This window comes from Propithecus coquereli, unplaced genomic scaffold (assembly GCF_000956105.1).
Source record: "Propithecus coquereli isolate 6110/MARCELLA unplaced genomic scaffold, Pcoq_1.0 Scaffold44, whole genome shotgun sequence".
Taxonomy (NCBI): domain Eukaryota; kingdom Metazoa; phylum Chordata; class Mammalia; order Primates; family Indriidae; genus Propithecus; species Propithecus coquereli.
In genome coordinates, this window is record NW_012150174.1 from 6,991,608 (window position 1) to 7,005,536 (window position 13,929).

At 45.3% G+C, this 13,929-nt stretch overlaps 1 protein-coding gene across 4 annotated transcripts in view; it reads right to left on the reverse strand.

Annotated features, from left to right (window-relative positions):
• The window catches only part of TEAD1 (TEA domain family member 1 (SV40 transcriptional enhancer factor)), a 161,447-nt gene extending 147,867 nt beyond the window's left edge, over positions 1 to 13,580 (reverse strand). For 3 of the 4 annotated variants that reach the window (XM_012654244.1, XM_012654245.1, XM_012654246.1), the window contains exon 1: positions 13,352 to 13,566. In XM_012654244.1, coding sequence (XP_012509698.1) covers positions 13,352 to 13,508 — 157 coding nt within the window. In that variant the 5' untranslated portion in view covers positions 13,509 to 13,566. Of the gene's footprint in view, positions 1 to 13,351 lie in introns of all 4 variants that reach the window. The other variant, XM_012654247.1, reaches the window with a different exon arrangement.
• Positions 13,581 to 13,929: the final 349 nt, after the last annotated feature.

A 13,929-nucleotide genomic window follows, 5' to 3' on the forward strand; every position in this document is an offset into this window, starting at 1 on the left:
GAGGGGAGCTGCAATGCTATAAAGAAAACAAATTTTAATAAATTGAATGTCCTGGGCAGCAGGTTTCACTGTCACACCTTTCAGACCATGTTTTAAAATGCAAAAAGGGAGAGGGAGTATACAGACATAGGAAGGAGTTTTAAAGAAATAATATCCAAATGGGCTTTGAAGAACAAATTTGATTTTTATAATTTACCTGGAATTGAAACGTTTGAGGAAAGGGAAGGTGAGCAGGCAGGATAATCTGCGTAGCAGGTAAGTATCAAGCCAATGAAACACATCTGTGATTAAATGTAATTAACAAATATAGTAAGATGAGAATTTGTAGCACACTATTAAGTACCCAGAGTATTTTTGTAAAAACCCACCCACCACTGCCCAAATGCAGTACAAGATTACTGGGCAGGAACCTGTTACAAAGAATAACACGGTCATCAAAAAATAACTACTGGCATTTTTAAAAGAGGCCCCCAACCCTCCAGGAATAAACCACACCCACTCCCAAGCACAAGCTGAAGGACAAACACTGGCCCAGCAGACACATGGGCCCTGTTCACTCCATTTGCGCTGTGAGCCTATGGACATTTGAAGAATGGGTCTGAATGTTTTCCTCTGTCCCTTCACCGTTTGACCACAATGCATGAATGTTAGAATAAGGTGACCGCAAGTCGGGACAGCTGACTGACAGACCCAAGTGGCCAGGGCACCTGTTGAACTCCTGGACCGATGTTTTAAAACCTATAATAAGAACGCCTCATTCTGCTTCTCTGCCCCAGCCCCACCACTCTCTGACCACCTGTCCCCCACGCTCGGCACCCCAGCCACGGACAAGAGGAAGGGAGAGATGCTGTCCAAATCCCTCTCCCCTGCCCACCCCAGCCCTGCGTGCCTCCCCCGGTGAGCCCCTGGTGAACATCGCACCACAGAGGACTCGGGCAATATGGTTTGCTTTCTAATTCCTGCTATTTTCCACATTTTTCTTTAATGAGTATTTCTTACTCAGAACCAGAGGAAAAAATAAACTTGATATAATTATCTTTTTTCTTCCAATTCCAAAAGTAACATATGTTCACTATTACAAAAAATTCCACTAATATAGAAACATATGATAGAGAAGAAGTGAGTCTCCTATAATCTCATCTCCCTGTGGCAACCACTATTAGTATAAGTTCCTCCAGATTTTGTTCTATGATCCTACCCACGCAACACATTTTATATTTAAATTTATTGAGTTGAATGTTCTCTAAGATAGCACCTTTACTTAAAGACACCAACAAAATACCACCACCAATAATGATAACTTGTTAAAAAAAAAAAAAGACCACTTTAAACCCTTACTATCAATGGCATGGGCTACAAATAAATTACAACAATAATAATTAATTAGAGGCACATTCGCAAGTGAAATGGAAGGCCACAGCTACAGAGGAGTAAGGAAATGAAGCTCTAGAAGTGGGGGTCTGGCAGGATAAGAATAGGAAGATGGTGTTGAATCCTGGGCTGTGCTACTAAGAACACAAAAGCCCATCCACTCCCCCATCCCCTGATGCTGGGGAGAGCCATTGTTAGGGGGCCAGGCGAGCCTCTGCCCAGCAACAGGCTCCCATTGGTCCCTTCCATCATTTGGGGCTCTGATACATAAGTCTGCCTTGGATCTCCTCCTCTCTTCTTTGGCAGAAACCCTAAGAAAGGAGGGCTCAGTTCAATCCCTCTCTTAACCAAATACCCCTCTAACTAAGCTAGGGAGGCTTAATCCTGCTTGATGTCTCCAAAATATTCTTTCCTATTTTTCCAACAGAACCTAACAGGCTTAACCTCCCAAAAGCATTATTTTTAGAATTCAGTTTTAAAGCACCTCCTCATACATAACTGCATTTTCTCTCGGCATTGCTGGGAGGTAGGGAGAAATATATTGATTTACCTACCCCATTTTACTGAGGATGGCAACAAGGCACAAAGAGGTCTGATGTCTGGCCCACCGATATGTCACAAACAGGTACCATTTTCGGCCAGCAAAAAAACCGGGGAGGAGAAAGGTAGGGAATGTCAGCATTTTCTTCTGACCCCAGTGTTCCTTCTACTGGTTCTGCCACTTGCTTTTTAAGGTCCATACCACTTACTTATTCGGTCTGTACCAACCTCTTTCCATTCATATCCATGGGCCATGTCCTACTCAAAGAAATTCCCTCAATATCTGGGTGACTTTGGTACCTTATTTACAAATTAACACTTTACCACTGTGAAGTCAAGATCAGCATCCAAGTGATTAATCAACCCAATATTGGTGAGCCTCACAGTGCCCTGTTTCCTCATCTCCAACGGCCATCACCCACACTCATGCCCATTGACCATAGTTGTGGCCACACCTTGAAACTCATTCCTTGCAATCTCTCCGTCTCCAATCTCAGATGCCATCTCTTCCGTGCATGACCACAGCCTCGTGTCCTGCCTCCTCTTACACACTCAGCAGAGCCTCTGAGCAGCGTGCCCCATGACTTACCAGCCCCTCCAGCTCTCTTTTTCCCAGCCTGCGCTTGTACACCCATGCACTCACTGGCACCTAGGAGTCTCAGGTCCCAAGCCCTGACAACTGTCAAGATATGGATAAACTCAATAATCCTTTTGAAAAGGAAAAGAAATCATGTAATCATGTCAGTGGGTTTCCTCAAACAGGTTCCTTTTAATTATGCAAAAATTAATTCAAAATGCACCACAGAATTCAATGTAAAAGATAAAACTATTAAGTTTTAGAACAGAACACAGGAGAAAGTCTTCAGGACCTAGGGCTAGGTGATGAGTTCTTAGACTTGATGCCAAAAGCATGACACAAAAGGGGAAACTAATAAATAAGACTTCATCAAAATTAAACTTCTGCTCTCCTAAAAATTCTTTTGCTTTTGTCCAAGTAAACAAGATGAAAACATAAGCTACAGACAAGGAGAAAATATTTGCAAACCACATATCCAAACAAAGAACTTGTATCCAGAATGAAGATTTCCCAAAATTGAACGGTTTTTAAAAACACATGAACAAACAGTTCACTGAAGAGGATACACAGGTGGCAAATAAGCACACGAAAAGATGTTCAACATCATTAGTCTTTAGGGAAATGCAAATTAAAACCACATGAGATATCGATACACACCTATCACAATGGCCAAAATAACAGTGACAATAACAAATGCTGGTGAGGATGAAGAAACGTCAGATTACAGGTGAGAATATAAAATGGTACAGACACTCTGGAAAACAGTTGGGCAGTTTTAAAAAAAAAAAAAAAAACTAAATGTACAAATATCATATAAGTCAGCAATTACACTCCTGGGCATTTATCCTGCATACATGAAAACACAGGTTCATACAATAACCTGTATATGAATGTTCACAGCAGATCTGTAATGACCAAAAACAGGAATCAGCCCAGATGCTCTTGAACAGGTGAATGGTTAAACAAACTGGTGCGCACACACCACAGAATACTTACTATTCCACGATATAAAAACCAAACTATTGATACAGACAACGACTTGGAAGACTCTCCAGAGAATTATGCTGAGTAGAAAAAAGCCAATCCCAAAAGGTTACACATAGTACGATTCCATTTATATAGCATGTTTGGAATGACACAATGTTAGAAATAGGGAATAGATAAGCGGCTACCAGGAGTTCGAGAGAAGGTGGAAAAACGCAGGCCAGAGTTGGGAGTGGTGATAAAAGGGCAACCCTAGGGATCCCCTGGTGTCGGAAGGGTCCTGTATTCTGGCTGTGGTGGTGGGGACATGAACCCACCATGAACCCACACAGGGATAACACGGTATACAATTTAATACACACACGTAAACGAGTACAAGTAAAACTGGAGAAATCTGAATAAGATCAGTGAGTTGTATCAATGCCAACATCTGGCTGGGCTATGACACTACAGTTTTACAAAATGTAACCACCGGGGTGAAATGGACCAAATGTATAAAGGATCTCTTCGCGTGTTACTTCTTAGAACTGCTTGTGAACCTATAATTATCTCAATAAAAATGTCAATTAAAAAAAGAAAATAATGCTCACACTCTTGGGCCCTTCACTGCTCAGCAATTCTCTTACTCACTCCTGCCTGTCATAATAACATCTGTACTAAGCTTGCTTTACTTTTCAAAAGCCCACAACCCCCACCCACCACTCCATGTGGTCTTAATCTTCATCTGAAAAAAAAAATCATTAGACACCCCTCCACCCATCTTCTTCCATTATGGGTCAGAGTAAAGGGTGCCCCCGTCCCTTTAAAGCCCCTTCTGGGTTTTGCTCCATCAAATATATCCTTCACTCATAAATTCTTCTCCGCAACTACCGAAATGGCTGAGTCTCTCCCCTGTCTGATAATAAGTCGTCTTCTTCACTCGCTACGCATCTCCTTCCATGCATGGTCATATCTTTCCAAAGACTAGGTCATGGTAACGTCCCTTCTTGGTAGAGAAGGAACATAAATTGAATAATGAAACAAGTGCAGTTAATTTCCAGTACCTAAACCTCATAAGAACTGTTAGTAACATTAGTCTCATTCTCTATCATTTGTTTCTTTTACCAACTCTAAAAATGTGGCGCTATCTTCTTGGACCCAGACTGCACCCTGGCCCAGTGGAGCGTTTAGAAATATGGATTCCTAGACCATACTCCCTGAGATTCGGAGCCAGTAATTGTTTTCTCTCTCTTTTTTTTTAAGTTCCTCAAGTGCTTCTGTTAATGACAGTCAGGCCTCGAAACCACTGATCTGTCTCCTCTTTTCTGAAAAAGCCAATCTCTTTTCTACAGATATTCCATTTAAAATCTGCGCCAGTTTTGCCCTTGATAAATTGTGAACCAGGGCATCACAGGCCACCGTCACCTATTCTCACAGCTTTAAGGATCACTTCTCTGATGGTGAATCCTCAAACTACCGCTGCGACTTGAACCTCACAGAGCCCCAGGCACGAATTTCCAACTGCCTACAGGTCATCTCCACCCAGATGACCACCCTGCAACGCAAGCGCCTGGCACGACGCAACTGCTCATTCCTCTCCTCTCTACAAACCTGCTTCTCCTGTCTCCACTCCCCATCTCATTTAACAGTCCCAATCCTCCTCCCCATGACGCAGAACTGGACCTGAAATCGAACTCCTCCTCATCTTTCACAAATCGCATCCGGGCGGCCAGTTCTGTCGGTTCTCTCTCTGAAACGCCTTCCTCCCACCACCACTGCCAGCACGGTAGTGCGGGCCTCACGCTCTCCCACCGGACTACTGCAACCGCCACCTAACTTGTCTCCACGCCTTCAGAGCTGGATTTGCCAAACGCAGGCTGAGTCATGCCATCCCCCTCAGGAAATCTGATGGCTTCCCTCTGCCCTCAGCATCAGCACCAGACACCTTGGCACGTGGTGTGGCCCCTCCACGACATGGTGCCAGCCCATGTTTCTGGGCTCATGTACCAGCACCTCCCAGGACACACCCTCATTTCTACACACACCACAGCTGTGCCCTTTCAGGCCTCCATGTCCTTATCATGCTGTTCCCTTGGGCCAAAATGCCCTTCCCTTCTCTTTCTCCCCATAGGTGCAAGTCTGAATCTGGGCTCCAGAAATCACCTAATGTTATATGCAACAATCCTATAACTATATACAAACAGGAATTTTTCTCGGGAGAGGATATACAACCTTCTACGGATTCTCAAAGTGGTCTATAATTCAAAATTAAAAACAAACAAAAAAAACACTCAGTAGGCCGGGAGGTGGCTCATGCCTGTAATCCTAGCACTTGGGGAGGCTGAGGCAAGAGAATTGCTTGAGGCCAGGAGTTCGAGACCAGCCTAAGCAACATAGTGAGACCCCATCTCTACAAAACATTAAAAAATTAGCCGGGTGTGGTGGCGCATGCCTGTAGTCTCGGCAGCTCAGGAGGCTGAAGCAGGAGGATCGCTTGAGCCCAAGAGTTTGAGGTTGCTGTGAGCTATGCTAGCGTCACTGCACTGTAGCCCAGGCAACAGATCAGAGACTCCGTCTCCTGAGGAGAAAGGAAAAAATCCCATTCAATGGCCTTTTCCCGAAGTGTAAAGTTAGGTAAGTCTGTCTCTCCGTCTGACTCTGGCTCTCACTCTCTCTTTCATTCTCAAATACACACATCTGCACTCCCCGATCATAAATGATCTTACTTTGTGCTGCTCCACCTGCTCCACCACTAAACGGGGTGTAACTCTAATACAGAATATACCTCCCTCCATAGCAATGTCGTAGTTAGCTGTATTGACTGTCCTGGTTGCAAATGTCAGCTCCACAACTTATTTACCAAGTGCCTTTGGACAAATAACTTGACCTTGCTGGGCCTCAGCTCCCTCAGCTGTACAATGGGGATAATTCCAGTGCCTATATCTTTGGGTTGTTACGAAGAATAAACAAGGTAACACATTCTAAAGCAATGAGAAAGTGCCTGGCACATTAACTGCTCAAATAGGTTGGTTTTTTAAATTACTTTCTGTCTGTTGTCCCCACTCACAGTCAAAGCACTGTGCAGACCCTCAATGACTTACAAATCATGTCTTCCTGAACCCCAGGGCTTATCCATGGCGACGGCAAAGCTGTTAGAAAGTGTAGCTTGGTAATAATTTAACATTCTTTTCGTTCTTCTTCCCTTATGACCAATTCTTGAGCCATCCTTAATTAGCTATTTTTTATCCAGTTGCACAAGGGTTCACACCTTGTGCGTACACCTTTGCATACCCCACACACACTTAGCTACCCAATCAAAACGCTGATGACGCTGGCTTTGCTATTCTCCCAGGAACCAAACTATTTCAAAATCCCCCATTACTCATCTGTTCTGAGGATTCCAGAATTAACCCTTGCTTTGCTACTGTCCCTGTTTTGAGGAGAAATCCTTCCTACCTCTTCAACTGACATTTGCCAACAGAAACAGCAAAAACCACGGATTTTTCTTTCTCAACCTAAGAAGACATAAAAGAAACAAATACCTTTCTCTTTTTTCCCCCTTTCTCCCTCTCTAGCCAGTTCCTCTAACAGCAGAAACCCTTAGGGCTCACAGGCTTACTCACCCACCTTTCTCTGTTTGAACCAATAATTCATTTCATGCATACATATATTCGACAAATATACTGACACCTTCTATGTCCTAGGCCCTGAAGTAGAACCTATGAAAGACTGGGTCCTGGCTTTCAGGAACTTCTAGCCTGTTCTAGGGGCATAGCTCTTTGTGTTTCACATTTCTAAGCAATTATCTTAAAATAACATCCTGAATCACAGGTCAGAAAGAAAGAGGAAATCAAAGATGCCACACGACGTTCAGATGGAACGCTGGGAGAACAAGTTCAGCTCAGGTCTCAAGAGTCATTCTGCCAAGGCCTGGAGATCCTACCCGGCTCAGACTCTATGCGGTCTCCACAAACACAGGCCACCTTCCCGATCCTCAAGACATGCTATGAGAGTGCGCTCTTACAAAAGGACAATCCTGCATTCACTTCCTTGACCAGTTCTCCAGGCCAGGAGCAGCGCAGGGACTAGACACTCCAGTCTCTTCCCCACACTAACTAGGACGCATTCACGCTTGCTTGTGTGTACTCTCACTCTCATGCCTCCTTGTCAGCTCTGCCACTAGCTCATTAAAAAAGCCCCCTTCCTTCTTCCACCTTGTGCTCCTGTGAAGTAAGAGAGGAGCAATTCTGAGCCCTGTGCTCCCCTGGCTGGCAGCACTCGGGTCAGCACCTGGGGAGGACTGGCCCAGAGGCACCCTCCTCCCACCAGAATTCTCAGGTCCTCACAGTTCAGCTCCCCAGGGCCGACAGGACTGGCATCCCAGTGAGAAAGGGTCCCTCCCTGGAGCTGTCCCAAACAAGGATCCTGAAGACCTCTGCTCACAAAAGGAGAAAGTCACTGCCCAGAAACTGCTCTGCCTAGACTGTTTGTAGGATCCCAGGGCACTGGAACCTTCCAGACATCTTCCTGGCCACCACTGGGGCCAGCCTTGTGATCTGGGATCCTCCCCACTGCGTTATTTGAGATGCTTTCTTCCTGCCAGCATCGGGCCAGGTGCCTTGGACATTGGTAGCCAAGAACAGGCTTCAAAAGGCTAAGTGGAAGGTGACTATCTTCAAAGGGCCCTTAGACTTCTCAGAAAGCTTTGGCACACAGCCCTGACCTCAGGTCAATTTCCTGCAAACGAGCTTGTGATAGCTCCATGAGGGCAGGGACTGTGTCTGTCTGGTTCATTGCTGTATCCCTGACAACCCCTAGCACGGAGCTTAAACACAGCTGGTGTTCAATACTGATTTTTTGAATTGATGTACCATGGCATCTACCAACGAAGGAACAAAAACGCCATGTAAAGAGCCTAGGTGGTGGAGTCAGACGGACCTGGATTTGAAAGCTTCCAGCTACACCACTTACATTGGCCACGTGCAAGTCACTTTACCCCTCTCTGCTTCCTCATCTATAAAGTGGGGATCACAACACCAACCGCAAAGCACCGTTAGGAGGATTAGATGGAAATTACATGTAAAGTCTTTAGCACAGAACATGGTAGAAAGCAATTCTGTTTTTGGTTCATAAACACATACAGCTCTCATATAAACTGTATGCTAGATATCATTCAAACGTAGTAGTAGGTCACAATTAGTTCACTTAATCCTTATAATAATCCTATGAAGTAGGAATCTGTTTAACCCTCCTTTGCAGTGGAGGAAATTGAGACACAGAGAGGTAAGGCAACCTGCCCAAACTCTGATATCTGTAAGTAGCAGGGCCAGGATTCATATTAACTACAAAGTCCAAACTGTGAAGTGCTATACTTCTCTGCCTCTGCAGCAAGCACAGAATGAATGTTAGTTCCTATTCCTATCCTAGTTTGATTATAGGGTATATTTGACCACATTGTAAGACTGGGATTTTCAGTTGCAAAAGAAACATAGCCAGATATTCCCATGGTTCACTGTTTTGTCTTGTTTTCAACTATGGCCTGCTCCTCTGAAATCCAATTTCAGACAAGTACGTTGATCAAGAACTTCCCTCTCATCTTGTCCTCCTGCTATCTCCTCCCCCACTATCTACCAGAAAGAGAGACACACGGCTATGTAAAAATAAGATAAGAAATGAAAAGGAGAAAGACAGACACACAGAAAGAGAAAAGAAAGAAAAAGGGAGGGTGCCCATGAAAGCGAGCATGCAGGCCCTTCGGAAAAAAGTCAAAGGAGGATTAAGCCGAGTTGTCCATAGAACAAATGCCCACACATACTGTTGCCCAAGGCAGAAGCAATCTATCCCCCTGGAGACCAACTACATAAAATCTCAGCTCCCAGAAGACCAAGGTAGCAGAAAGAGAATTAAGCCATCTCCTCCAATGCCCAAAACCTCAACATAAAGAGAGTTTTCCATTTTTTCCCTCTATAACTGTGGTCGTCCCCAACCCTTCCAGGCCTGTTAAGAACCCGGCTGCACAACGGGAGATGAGAGGCAGGCAAATGACCCAGTAAAGTTTCACCCGTGTTTACAGCCACTCCCCATTACTTGCACCACTGCCCGAGATCCACCTCCAGTGAGATCAGCGGTGGCATTAGATTCTCATAGGAGCACTAACCCTACTATAAACTGCACATGCGAGGGATCTAGGCTGCGAGCTCCTTATGACAATCCAGTGCCTAATCATCTGAGGTGGAGCTGAGGCGGTGATGCTAGTGCTGGGGAGCGGCTGCAAATACAGATTATCATTAGCAGAGAGGTGTGACTGTACAATAAATGTAATGCACCTGAATCATCCCAAAACCATCCCCACCCCCCAAGTCCAGGGAAAAATTGTCTTCTATGAAACCAGTCCCTGGCGTCAAAAAGGTTGGGGACAACTGCTCTATAATACTGCATTTGCCCTAATGCCAACCACAAAGGGAATTTCATTCCCTAAATAAATCGCTTGACCTCGCTTCTCCAATGGCTCAGGATTAGTGACATCCCAAAGCACTATACAAACGCTCAGAAATATTGGAATAACTCTTTAAAGTAAAAAACACTTGGTATTTCGCTAAAAGACTAAATCATTTTGATTTTACTGCATGGAATCCAAAATGCTTTCAATGTTTTAATCTGCAAAACCATTTGAGAAAAAGTTTGCTCTAAAACCTTAAGAAAGCCTGAATCCTGGTCTGGTTTGTGTCCTGATTCACGCATGGGAAGATGGAGAACAGACCAGCAGCCAAGAACGGTAGCTCCGGCCCCACACTGCTCACGCGACTCACTCCACGAGTGGCTGGGGCCTCACTGTGGAGGCTCCCAAATCAACTTTCTCTCACCCTCAAAGTCACAGGCAGGTCAGACACAGCTCCCAGGCACCCAGGGCAGTTTCTCTTAAGGAGTCCAGTCTCCATCTCCCTGCTAGCCACCATGTTTCCCTTCCAAGGTAGCAGCAGAAGCAAAATTTCCCCATGTTGATCAAAGAGAGGGAGTTGATCGAGGATGTTTTCTCCCGAAAGCAGCTGGCTGGAGGTGGGGGTGGCTACAGGGCCAGGGCGGCAAACATATCTCCTACACCCCAATCCTGCAGGCTGTGTACTCCACATGCTGAAAAACCCATAACTAGTAAGATTGCTCTTCCCAAATGAGTTATAATTCCTAATGCTGCTTGCCCAAAAGGGCTGTCTCATTTTAAATTAGGTTAGCTACCAACGGTCAGTAAAGGTATTGTTGATTTAAGGACAAAAAACCCACACATCAAGAACACGTGCACCCAGGAAGGACTTCAGAATGTGAGTTACCCTGGGTACTCGAGACATGCTCCCACAACCAACACCATGTCTGTCAATAACTAACGGATCCTCTTGCTCAGTTACAAGTCACAAAATCACAGTGTCATGAAAGGGAAAAGTCCAAAGGACCCATGGACATCATCTACTTTACCACCTTTTATTTTTACAGAGAGAAAACTAAGACCAAGACCAAGGACAAAACGGTTCAAGCTCACTGTTTTTTTTTTTTTTTTTTTTTTTTTTTGAGACAGAGTCTCACTCTTTTGCCCGGGCTAGAGTGAGTGCCGTGGCGTCAGCCTAGCTCACAGCAACCTCAGACTCCTGGGCTCAAGTGATCCTTCTGCCTCAGCCTCCCGAGGAGCTGGGACAATAGGCATGCACCACCATGCCCGGCTAATTTTTTTCTATATATTTTTAGTTGTCCAATTAATTTCTTTCTATTTTTAGTAGAGACGGGGTCTCGCTCTTGCTCAGGTTGGTTTCGAACTCCTGAGCTCAAACAATCCGCCCACCTCGGCCTCCCAGAGTGCTAGGATTACAGGCGTGAGCCACCGCGCCCGGCCTCAACCTCACTGTTGATAGACTACCCAAATCCCAAAGATTCTCACTGTTCTTTTCCTGGCTTGCTGCCTCTGAGACCCAATTACCAACAAGAGCTCTTACATAATTATTTTCTTATAAAAATATTTTTATGATTGAGTTACAGGCAAATTGGTTAAGTCTACCAGGGCTGCTATCTAAAAAAGTAAAATCTCAACAAAACAAAATTAGAGTTGACAAAAATTAACTTTTGCTTTGAATTATTATATGTTCTCAGCCTTGAAACCTTCTTCCTGAAGGGACAGTCCCTTTCCCAGTATGCCTTGTGAAAAATGAAGTGCAGTAGTTATTACCAACCACGATTTCCAATACTACACCATTATTTTAGATTAAAACACTTTTGGGTAAACAAATGGGAGTTGTACAAGGTAGTGTCCCAAAGCCCACCTTTCACTATACCTAATAAAATCCTGTTCGAAGAAGACTCAACGATAAGCGCTTTTCTCTGCCTTTAGGAGAGGGGAGGAGCTGCATTTTTAGGTATAAGGACAAGACCCTGAGAGCACCCAGCCAGGCTGAGGAAGAGGGGCCCAGGAAAGATGCAAATACAGAAAATCTAGGGCCCCGCAACTTTCTCCCCATAGCAGCTGAGATGTTTCATCCCAAGTCCATTTCGCCAGACACAAAGAAGCTTCTTTGGCTACAAAGGTTATTGTGAGAGCATAAAACAAATGCTGGAGGTTTGGGTTCTCCCTCTCCCCTATGTGTGACGGGCTGAGCGACTCCAATGCTGCAGAAAGCAAAATTTTCCTTGTTTCCATTACATCATCCAAGTTGGAGAAGGGGAGGGCAGGGTGGGGGACACAGCTGGTGGCAGCTGCACGGCCATCTGCTTTCCCCTTAGCAGTGTGTGCTAGTTTAAGCCACAGCCTCGGCCGGCTCCTGATAGAGGCAGCTCAGTATTAAAGGTACAACACCCTATTATGGAAAGGATTTCAAGTTATTTAGAAATAAATCACTCCCATGATAAGTTAACAACCTCAGGTAGGCTGCTGGGCAGGTTCTCTTTCAGTTTAGGTGATTTGTTTGCATCTCTTTAGACTCGGCTACAGTATGAACTCTGTCAACTCAATGTGCCCAATTAGACAGGCAGAATGTACAAGGAACCACCTGCCATCTGCTTTCCAAAAGGTAAACAGCCAAAAAGTACAGCTCTGCAGCTGGAAGCATTTATGGAAGGAAGGGGGAATGTCCGAAGCCAGCAAGCAAGCCCCAGACGAGTGGACGGACACTTGCTGCCGCCTGTGGCATCCCAAGCCATCTGGTTACCCGGTCTCACCCTCAGCACTCCTGGTGCTTCCTTCAGGACACATTCCCTGAAGAAGAGGAGCCCCTTGAGAGTGACCCAGGGGGAGGAGGGTCAATGCCTAGTCTGACCGTTCGACTGCAAACTGGCAGCAAAGCAGCAAACTGGTGGTTGAGGGGGCTGATCAAGTTCACGCACGTGTTTCATCTTCATCTGGCCTGCACAAGGTGGTGTTTTTTTTTTTTTTTAAGTGCTGGCTTTTTAGAAAGAGTAGATGTCATCTAAACATCCAGATCGCTGGCTTTTCCTTCGGGGGTGAGAGGGTGGGGTAATTAAGAGATTTGGCAGCACCAGGCCCCCATTCCTGCATGGCACCAGCTGCCTGGAGTTAAGTGACAGCACTTCCTTTAAACCGGGCCTGCGGTCTGAAGAACTCACCCCTGCCATTTGGTGCCTGTCTACGCCCCTGCAACTATCTATGTTCCTACCTGGATCCCGAGAGCTTCTGAGGGGATGCCACTTGAGCATACAGAAAAAGCCCAGGGAGTGATTTCCCAATGGTCCCTTATTGACTCTCCTCTTTAGTTGAGGGTTAGTCCCTTGGGTGACCAACTAAAATTCTACAAAGATCATTCAACCCTACACAATGAATGGATCTCACCGGAAAGCCAGCTATAATCTATCCCCTAGCACGACAGCAGTTTGCAGCATTTCAAAGGAGCGCTCCAGGCCACTTACCATACATTTTGCCTTCGTCTGATAAGATGATTTTCCTCCTCCCACATGGTGGATAGATAGCCAGGGCCTCCTGAAAGCTCTGCTCGATGTCAGGGCTCCAGACCCCTTCCGCGTCATTGTCAATTGGCTTATCTGTAGAGTCACTCATCCTTTCCATGTTTTCGGCAGGGCTCTCGCTGCCGCTCCAGCTGCTGGGCTCAATTTTGGCGGTGGGATTTTCCAAGCCGAAGCCTGGAGCCTTTTCAAGAAAATAAACCTGGAAGAGAAATCACAAAATAGTACGGTAAGGACGTGGTAACCATAAACACACTGCTCTTAGTTCTACTGCAAGTTTCTTCAGTCGCCTGCTTTGCCTGGAGAACAACTCCTAGGGGAGAACATGGAATTCTGAGGTCCAAGTGGCTTTTGTTCTCCATATACCGTGTTAAGCACTCATACAGAAATGCAACGGCAGGCAGAAGAAGCTGGATAATCTCCACAGGCAAGAAGAAATTTTCATTCAAGAACGGTATTCACTCTGAGTTGCAAGTTTGCAGTGATTCACACAGAAACCATTTACTGAGTGCCTACTATCAACC